This window comes from Theobroma umbraticum, unplaced genomic scaffold, assembly GCF_002168275.2.
Source record: "Theobroma umbraticum cultivar Fairchild unplaced genomic scaffold, ASM216827v3 scaffold_67.0, whole genome shotgun sequence".
Classification (NCBI taxonomy): domain Eukaryota; kingdom Viridiplantae; phylum Streptophyta; class Magnoliopsida; order Malvales; family Malvaceae; genus Theobroma; species Theobroma umbraticum.
The window spans coordinates 6,348,440-6,359,562 of NW_018397262.1; the positions used below are offsets into that span (position 1 = coordinate 6,348,440).

Here is an 11,123-nt window from a genome sequence, read left to right on the forward strand (position 1 = left end):
ACTTTTTTTGACCATTTTGGTTTGACTTTCTAGGGCAAAAAAGAAAAGTTGCAGGACCCTTTGGGCCAAAATGGGCCTGATACGTAGGCCAGTAAAATCAATAAAAGGAATTTATGGCCCAGCCCGATAGCTCTTGTTAGAAACGGAAATAAATCATTAGGGTGAGCATTAATCGGTTCAAACCATCGAAACAAATTGAATTTAATTAATTCAAGTAATCTATTCAATTATTTTGATTGGTTTTTTGTGTCCAAAATTTAAAAAACCAATCATTACTAAAATATATATTTTTTATATATAGATATTATTAATATTTTTAAAATATATTTGAAAAATACCTTTTACAAAAATAATCAACTAGATAAGTCAATTTCAGTTGTTTTTTGCTTTTTATTATAATTCAGGTAATTTCAATTATTTTTAATGGGAATAGTTGATTTAATTTTCAAAATTTTAATTTCAAACCGATCAAACCCACCAAATGATCATCCACGTTTAAACTTTAAGAAATCCAATTTAGGTCACAACTTCTGTACTTTTAGTAAGTCTACATTAACATTGACAACAAGCCATAAAATATCTAATTTTTCTATATTTAACTAATAATAGCAATAAAAGTCCTCGACATAATTTGTAATTTTGTGGTATTTTATAATGTTTATTAAAGACTATAAACAGTGGGGGGCAAAGGGGGAAATAAAATGATACTTTAATTACCCTTGAATAATTGGGGCTATGTGCATCATCAGCAAAGTCAATGACATTTATTTGATATGATTTGTTCACAAATGAGAATGATAAGTGAGGAAGCAAGTTCCATGTATTGGACTAATGTTTACCTAATTAATATAATACCAAAAAGTAATAAATTCTTCTTTGTAACAAAAGTCTTTTGAATTAATTAAGATGATTATTGTTTTCTATATGCACCACAAATGGAGACATAAGGCTTGGGTTGGGGTTTCAAGATATGACAAAATTGTTAGATGAGGCCTTTTGGTAAGGTTTGATTCGGTTTGTACTTTGAACAATCTTGAGCTTTCTTAGTGTTAAAGGAGATAGGCTTTACTTAACAATTTGATATTGACATTGAGTTGAACTTGCTTATAGTAAGGAACTAGCGAAGGTGATTGTCAGTAAGTTTCGAGCTTAAGGTTTAGGGTTTATTAATAAGTCAAAATTTGTCATGAAATTTTTTTGATCGAAATAAGCGGAATTTTTTTATAGTGTTTTCAAGTCAAATTGTTTGAATTTAAGCAAAGAAATAAGGCTTCTTTTTGTTTTTGTTTTTAAATTTCTTTGTTAACTATTTTCCAAGAGTTTGCTATGTAAATTCAATGATTTTTTGACCAAAAATAAGTACATGACAAAATGGTTTCTTAGAAAAATAAAATTATACTTTTTATCACATCATTAAAATCATATTTTGAGTTCTTTTTTTTTTTTTTTTACATTCAAACATGTAATTTTCTTATCTCGTTGAATTCGGATGTATAATGCTACCAGTAAAAGCAATAGCCAAACGATCGGTTTTTTAATTCGAAATTCCATGTCAAATACCTTGCTAGCAACTATTATAAGTTAAAAAATCCTGTATCTAGGATGAAAAATCCATTAACATTCAATGGTTGTTGAGGGACTGAACAAACCCTTTGAACATGAATTAACAATAACGAAGGCATTAAATACTTAGATTTAGGACTTTTTACTGTCAATTGAGATTTTAAGGTTTAATAACTATTCAATATGATATTGTGTTAAGAAAGAGTGTCTCCAATGGCACGACAAGAGACTAAATTATACTATCTAGTAGGGCAACTTCAATCATATAAAAAAGAGAAGAATATATGCATAAAATATGCTAGGCAGAGTGGGAAGCTATAAGACAGATTTTGGGATTAATTAAATATTTAATTCTTTACTAACTTATTTGGGGTCCCATTGCAAATCTCAGTGATTCCTACCTTTTTGATAACATCTATATGTTTATAAATTTTTTAATCTTATCACTTCAAATTTTGTTAGTACTATTCTTTTATATGACATGGATGGCATATCCAAAAAAAACCAACAAAATGAAAAAATATAATACTTAAAAAATTCATAAAACTATTCAAGAAAAGAAATAAATTTTATTTTTTATTATATTTAGTCAAACCTTTTTATTTTTATTTTAGATTAAATAGTTGTTTATAATTAATGAATTAATTTGTCATTGGTCAAAAAGCTGCATATTATTTTATACCGCATAACGCTAATATGATGTAATGGCTCATCTGTCAAGTAATTTTCAATTAGAATTTTAAAATTTTATACTAATAAATAAAACGTATATACTATATTTTTCATTCAACAAAATGGAAAAAATAAAACTATATATTTGAATCTTATTTTTAACCAAAAAAATAAAATTTTATGTACCCCAAAAGTAGGTTGATCCTTTAGTCCAAAACATAATCATGTAACATGAAGTTAGTTATGTTTAGTATGTTGCCATGTATTATTATTCAAAGGGTGAATTTTAATAGATACAATAAGGTTATTTTATCACTTATAATACTTCGTCGTGTTTATAATAGAGATTTATCAATAACTTATGATGCATAAAATTTATTAATCATAAGTAAATTGTGTTATAATCATGAACAAAAAGATACACAAAATATACACAACCAGTATCTTTGTGTTGATAATTAAGGTCTATAATGGTATAACACTTGAAACATTGAAGCTGTCTCTTGTCATCATGACCTAATAATATATGATTCTATGTATCCAAATAGTGACAGCAAATTAGGTAAATTCTTCAGTATTATCACATGCATATTTAATTTGGTTAACAAACTCTTCACTTCTAGTTTGACCTGCAAACAATTTCTGCAGCAGCAGCCAGCTCTCTCTCTCTCTCTCTCTCTCTCGCTACCATGTCTGGTTACAATCCATCCATCCAACCCCCACAAAAGCAACAATCACCTTTTCCCAACCTGCAGTTGCGGCTATGAAGCTTCGCCTCATGTGCCAACCCCATGCTCTGATATATATATATTATCAGAAAGTTCATGAAACTGATACAGCTGCATGGCTTCAAAGTCAGGTGTCTTCTTCTCCCCTTGAATTTCCTTCTAAAATATGCTTAAACAAATGGGATTTGAATGTGTTTGTTGAGTTTGTGCTTGATGACTCGATTCCATGGACTGTCATAATCTTTCCACTTCATATCTACATATATATATATATATACACCTCTCTAGAAAGTTTGCAATCATACATTTAAAGGCCACGAATTTCATTTAACCTATCATTTTTTTTTTATTTTCACACTCAATTATTATACAATTAATTAATAATTTTTACCAAAAATAATAATAAAACCCGCATCAACTGTTACGTGGAGCATGTTTTCATATAAAATAATTTATCTAAAAAAAATGTGATTAATTGATAAAGATTGCCATCCACAAGATTATTGCGAGGACCACAGCTAGTCCATATCTAGCATACGTCTTTGCATGTTTTATATAAACCCTAAAATATATGAACCATGTGCGTATATTTGAGAGCAAAATCTAAAAAAAGAAAAAGGTATTTAACTAATTAAAGTTTCGTTCGATAAATTAATATATTACAAACATATAATTATTATATAATTTCATAATGTTTTAGGTAGTTTACCAAATTCGAGGACTATTTCCGTCAAGGTTACGCCGGCACAAGTATTGTATGTATAATTATTTTGTAATTTACTATAATGGGTATTAATTTTAATTCTTCAACTGCTGAAATTGGAATTTTCTCTATACCATAATAGGTATTATTCATATACGATAATAGCGTAAGCATTATACTCTTTGAAGGTGCATTTCTAAACCTTGTATATATATATATATACAACCTATGAATATTCTCCAGCCACCAAACATGTAAGGACATGATGTTTAGGGTATAGTTTTCAATATTAAATTCAATGATATGGTATTTCTTTTCTTAGTGAAATTATATGGCATTCTAAAGTTGAATAAAATTGAAAATCATATAGAGTTACAGGTCATTTTCATGAATAATGCAATTAATATATAAGTATATATACATACATATATATATATGATATTAATTAAATATTTTATAATAGACAGAAGCAAAATAAAATTTTGTTTTAATTAAATGACATGGAAAACTACAAAAGGATGAAATTCAATTTTGTTATGTGTCACAACTTTGTAATTTTTCCAAAATTTTCCGAATCCGACATATATATAATTATTTATCAAGACAAATAAATTATTTGAGATTAGGTGTGAAGAATAAAAGAATGATATTCATAGGGCACATCATATACAGAAGTTGATACTGTTTAGGTAGGGTACCCATTATTAAAAGCAATATACAAGTATATATAGGATGTTTATTCAAGGTCATGAAATAATTAAGAGGTTTAAGCCAAGATTAGTAATTCCCTTACCATAATAAATATATAAAATAATTTTAAGCACTTTAAAACCTCGGTTTATACCCTCATAAAATTCTTCGGGCCATTGCTTACGTAATTTCGATGGAAAAAAGGGTTTTATGCCTAATTAAAAATAAATTAATAGACCCTAATTGGGTTCAAGTAGATTAATAGAACCTAATTGGGGTTCTAGTCATTCTCTTGAACATCATTTTCCGTGTTCTAGAAACTGCTTGGAGTAGAAATGAAGGCAATTTAGTAATGGAGTGAGAAGGTTTAGCAAGCAAATGAGGTAGTGTATATGTATGTGGTTAGCTAACAATTTCTTTTTCATCCTCAAAGCCACTTTTTTGAAAACTCTATGAGATCATGGGGAAGCTTTGCAACACTTAAATAGTCATATTTGCCCTTCCTAAGTCCAAGAAGCAAAGAGATATGCATGTGTTGGGATTAAAATATATCCTTCCACCTATACTTACTCACAAATAATTAAAGTTTTAATGTAATTCTTTGACATAAGACTTTTAATCGTAAAGACTCTCTTAGATTTAAACAACTAAATAGATAGAGTATTTCTCGTAACAAGATCGTAAAAAATTTCTTACGTGCATAGGGTTTATTCGGTTGATGTCTTGTTTTTTCCGAAAAATAACAAAAAGAAAAGTATTCATCTAACGAAACTTAATTATTTACTGAAAAACTCATTTTGATCTTTAAGGTTTGGATCAAAAACTTTTAGTTAAATATAAAATTCGAGTGAATAACACGGGTTGGAAATTAAAAATTAACTAAAATTCTCTAACCCGAACTCGAGAAAATTACGATTATTTCAAAAGGTGAGAATTGTCAAATCAAAAAAAGAAAAGAAAAGAGGGTATTGGTTTGTATCCTTTGTTAAAATTTTGTAATGGGGTTGTTGAAACCTTCATCACAATGGCTGCGAAAAACAAACCTAGTGCAAATCTTACTTGATGGGGATTAAATAATGTTTGACCAAAGCTTTGTCCTTTTTTATTGAATAATATTGTGGGGGGACCTTGCTGTTCTCTTTTTGTTTAATCTTAGCCTTATCTGATTAGAAATTACATGCTCTAAAATTTGGACCACAAAACCATTGAAATTTGCCTCATGTTTGTGACAAAGTTTCACGTTTACTTAACCCTATTTCCAACTTGTGTCCAAATAGGATTACCGAAGCCAAGAAGCTTAGCCAAATACATGCCCAAGCCATGGCTTTGTCTATCCTCTTCATGCTTTGGTATAAGTGTTATTATATAAATATATGTGTATATATATATACACATATATATATGAAAAGTAGTCGAAAATTTTATTAATTAATGATTTTTATTGTTATCATACATATAAAGGTTAATTAGGGATTTGGTTATGTAACGAAAGGTAACACGAGTTTTACTTTTAATTTTTAACCATAACAGTCAAATTTGAAAACCCATTTTTTTAGTTTACAAGTTTGATATAATTCAAATATATGCATACACATTTATAGACATATAAAAATTTTCTCCTTCTTGTTTCCTTTTTCTATATATAAATATATCTGGCTTTCAATTATGTTATAATAATTGGAAAATAACAATATTTCATCTTATATTATAAAATTTCATCCTTTTCTTACTATTTGAATGTAAAACGTAAATGAAAAATTTGACATTGTAATCATATTTAAATTTACGTGTTTTATTGGAAATTATTTATCGTCCTCCTCTAACTAAAGAAAAACTAAAAATCTAGTAGCATTTGGTTTATTGGTAGCTAACCCCTTCTACTAAATACTTGTGCTTGAAAACCAATAAATTTATTTATGTAAAATTGAAAGATAGAAAGAAATTCAAGTCAATATTATTGGCATTTTAACAAAATACAATTCTATTGCTTTCCTGTCACTGCTTATTAGATTTGATGTAAGGGCTGACCAAGTACAGGAGCCAGTAATGGAACTTAATTTGGGGAGGTAATTGGCTTGTAATTAATGATGAGTTGATAATTGAAAATGATGAGTTCCCAAGTTCTTGTCAGTTGTCACCTCCCCTTTCAAATCTCAAGAAGGAAAAGAATGGAGAATTGCTCCTTCTCACTTCCTTTTTCTCTTTTCACATCTATGTCTTCCAAGTCTCCTATTCTTGTCACCTCATTTTTGACTTGGAAACCCATTTTTGTTTCAAGCTCAAAATTGGAAGTTATACTCACAATAAATTCAATGAACTTAGCATCTAAAAGGACTAGCATCATATGCCATTGAAAGTTATGGTCATTCAATTCTCAGAAGTTACCATCTATTCCCTTCTTCATAGCTATACTTATCAGTCCCCATCCCTTGGATTCCACCAGACCATAAATGAAATCTAGCTGTTTATGAATGTATAAAGTGGTATGATTAAATAATTATGTATTCATAAATTTAAAGTTTGTTCATGTTGTCAGAGTTGAAAGTAAGAGAAAAGAGAAAATATATTATTATTATGTAATTATTTATATTTAAATGATTCTTCCCCATATGCAATGCGTCGAAATAAAATAAATTTTATACTCACAATTATTAGTTGTCACATGTGGAAAAAAAGATCTAAGGTATTAATTGAGAGCAGTGTGGGGGGGTTCTGAAAGTGGATCATGCTTACTGTTTGAACAAGAGGGTGCAAGCTGGGAGCAAGAGTCGTATGATGGGCACATGACTTATGGTGGCTACATGACCCCAAGTTACTTCAAATTCCCCAGTGTAATATTCAAACTTGTGCCCCAAACTTCTTTTGACAACAACTCCAAGCACTGGAAAAAATTCCACACAGCTCATTAATTGCATATACAAAAATTTGGGTGGGACCTAACTGTCAAGAACAATTTCAATCCACATAGCCTGGACATGATGGCAGTTCCTGTGGGCATCAGATCAGTATGAAACAAACAGCAGCAGTCCACATTTCTTCCGTCAAACTAATACACCAAGGGCATTTATATACATAGCATACCTTTCTCCAAGAAATGATACTGTGGATTTAACCCTTTTACAGAGCCTGCTTTCTCCTTTTTGCTGTTCTTGGTGAGAGTTCATGCACTTTGCTTCTAATTTGCTACATAAAGTAGAAGCAGGCACAGGAGACATTGTACCTTGAAATAAGAATGGTCAAACAGCAGAAAGAATTGCCGTTGTTCCTGTTGTTAATTCTCAGTCAAACTCAAGCTGGATGTCTTTGCCAATCAAAAACTATGAATGGGATTGGGATTTGAAGATTAAATCACTTTAGAAGTAAGATGGGAGTGCCCAAATTAAAGCATTAGTCCAAACTTTGGTCAAAATCAGTCCCATCAAATGAAGCAGTTATACATAAAAGAGCTTTTTTAATTCCCTGGAAACTGTTTAAAGCCAAATTGTTCATGGAAATTGTTCATAGTGAGTATCAAAACTTTCTGTTTGAATTCAATCTATCATTTCCCTAACTGATTTATTCTCTTTTCTAAATCATGATAGCAAAGTAGAACTACAAACCCATTCTTGTCTCACTAAAACCTTTGACCCTCATTCATGGAAATTTGACCTGATTAATTATGATTATAATCTTAATGCTTAACAAAAGTTAAGAGAATTAATATATCATAAGGAAGAAACACTAAACTAAGGAAATGATCTATTTTATAGGTAGATATCATAAGAGAATTACGGTTTGATATTATCGTAACTACAATCGACTTAGTGATTTAAGTATCTTAAATTTCAAATAATTGTTTAGAGATGACGATTGGTCATATAAAGAATCTACATTTCATTTTCAATAACAGTATGACAATATTTAGTTAGGCACTCAATCGATTGGTACAAGTGAAGTTAGAATGTCCCATCTCCATTAGTCCTATATGTTACCAAAAGAGAAAATAGGATGGAAAGATGAGCTAGCCGGCTTAAGTGAATGAACCTCAACTGAGCTTATAGAGTCATGCCATGGGTGATGAGGTCCTTTGCTCATCCATCCCCCTCCTATCACGTGGCAGGGAAATGTTGGAGACAGCTATAATACTTGACTAAAAGGAAATAAGTTTTTCATTAGTCAAATGGAGGGAAAATTTATTTATTGTTTGCAACATGTGTCAACCTGTTTTAGGAATTAGAGACAAACAGGGGTCTTGACCAAAAACATAGAAGAGCCCAAAAATGTACTGTTCACCAATTTAATCATTGTAAAAAGCAAAATCTTGAATTTCCCACCAATGGGTACTTGCCACGTCGGACAATATAATTTCCAAACTACCCTTTAATTTGTGTCAAAAGTTTGTTCTTACCCTGCACACAATGAACTAAGAAGATGACTGTCTTAATGTTTTTGTGTGCCATGTTTTTTTCTTCACAGGAAGACACGTTTCAATTGGCCGGTACCGAATCCCATTGACTTTGCTTTGCTTTTCTTTTTCTTTCTTCTATTTATATATACTCTCCCTCTTCCATGCATTTCATGACTTTGCCCTTCCAAACGTTTGCTTCCAAACTTGAATCGGCTTCTTCTTTATATTCTTTGGGTTTGTAGTAAGGGTCTCTTATCTTTGGCAATGGGGAAACCTCCATGTTGTGACAAAAATGGATTGAAAAAGGGTCCATGGACTGCCGAGGAAGATCAAAAATTGATCGATTATATTCAAAAACATGGGCATGGGAGATGGCGTACCCTTCCCAAGAATGCAGGTACATCGAATTCGAAACTCGTATACCCTTAGTTTGTAACGTTAATATACTTAAACTGTCGAGTTAAATGTTCGAATTTAGTTCTTCTGCGCCATGTTAGTATATTAAGAAATGGGTTTAATAATTGCTTTGTGTTGATTTATATAGGGCTAAAGAGGTGTGGGAAGAGTTGCAGGCTCCGATGGACGAATTACTTGAGGCCTGATATCAAGAGAGGGAAGTTCTCAATTGAAGAAGAGGAAACTATAATACAATTACATAGTGTTTTAGGGAACAAGTGAGTGTCTCTCTTGTTATATGATCAACTGATTGGTAGTATGTCTTAGCCTGTTTCCCTTCTGTTTCAAATTTTATATTAAGAATAGTTAACTTAACTACCTACTTCTTATGGACCGATAGAGCAAAAGTCAAAGGTGTATTATTCGTTCAAAAGAAAAATAATGTACTTTCTTTAATCTTTTTGGGGAAACCACAGAATCAAACATGTCTTGTTTACTGTCTGATTTACTCTTTCTTTGTTTCACTCTTGACTTAGGTGGTCTGCTATTGCTGCTCGATTGCCTGGGAGGACTGATAATGAGATCAAAAACTATTGGAACACCCACATCAAGAAGAAGCTATTGAGAATGGGGATTGATCCTGTCACTCATAGTCCCCGTCTGGATCTTCTTGAACTCTCCTCACTTCTCAGCTCATCTCTCTACAATTCTTCTCAGCTTAATCCAGCAGGTTTGCTTGGGTTTGGATCGATGTTCAATCCGAGCTTCCTCAACTTTGCCACAGCTCTACTGTCATCCCAAAACAAGACCCTGGAAATCAGTCCTGAAAATATTGAACAAAACCAGACAGGGAATTTCCAATGTCAGAACCAATATGAAACCTACCAGGCAAACCAGGTTCAGAATCCTATTCAAGGTTACACAACATCACAAGCCAATTTGAACCATTTGTCCACAAACCCCAACAACAATCTAAGCTGCCAAATGTCTCTACCAAATCTGTGGCAAGAATATGATAGAGAGAATATTAGTATTAGCACACCAAAGGGTTTCTTCCCCGTGCAAAACTATGGCTACCATGATTCTATCAATCAATCCATCATCAACTCTTTAGCAGAAAACCAGGCATGTTTTTCTGATCAGAACAATATCCCAAATTTGAGCCCTTTCGGATCACTCTTGTCCACACCTTCTTCCAACTCAACTCCCTTGAATTCATCATCCACGACATACGTCAACAACAATGGTAGCAGTACCGAAGATATTGAAAGAGACAGTTACTGCAGCAACATGTTGATGTTTGATGTCCCTAATGCATTAAATGTCAATGGATGTGTGTAATATTGAAACAATTTGCTGTCAAAAAACCCAAAGTTAGATTTAAAGTCTTTCTAATTGTTCAGATTTTGACTAGGGGATTGCATTTTGTACCAATCTATGTGAATCTTTTATATATTATCTTTGTAGAAGATTTTTCCTTTTCATTGTTGTTGAATATAATTAGCATGCTTTTCTCTTTTCTTTTGTTTTTTTTTGTCAGTTAATTGCTTCATATTCGTCAGGCCTATTATAAGGTTGAAGTTATGTAGTTCAAGTTGACATTTCTGCAAAAAGCTTCTTTTAAAAACAAAGCTAGCTAGGGAAAAATATCCTTTTCAATGGCTAAGGAATAAGCAAGTTGGCTATGGAATTGCTGGGGTTTGAACACAGCATTATTTGCTGTTAGGTGTGCATCATTTCATAGGGCTAAATCACTAAGAAGAAACAATTCTATGTATATATGCATATAGACAAATCCGCATATTTATTCACTTCGAAAATTAATGCGTCACTTCGAAAATTAATGCGTCATTCTAAATCTTACTTAATTGATAGAAGACTTTTCATAATATAAAAATTTGGTTCAAGAGAGACAAACCCATACACTTATAAAAAACGATTAAAACTCAAAAAACTGTCCACGATTTTGCTCAAAATCCTATCT

The 11,123-nt window shown here is 31.3% G+C and overlaps 1 protein-coding gene across 1 annotated transcript; it reads left to right on the forward strand.

Annotated features, from left to right (window-relative positions):
- The first annotated feature begins 8,923 nt into the window (after positions 1–8,923).
- On the forward strand, positions 8,924–10,658 carry LOC110419302 (transcription factor MYB41-like). The gene is made up of 3 exons (XM_021432295.1): positions 8,924–9,140; positions 9,288–9,417; positions 9,676–10,658. Exons 1-3 carry the CDS (start codon positions 9,008–9,010, stop codon positions 10,478–10,480), a joined length of 1,068 nt encoding a protein of 355 aa, XP_021287970.1. The 5' UTR covers positions 8,924–9,007; the 3' UTR covers positions 10,481–10,658.
- Positions 10,659–11,123: the final 465 nt, after the last annotated feature.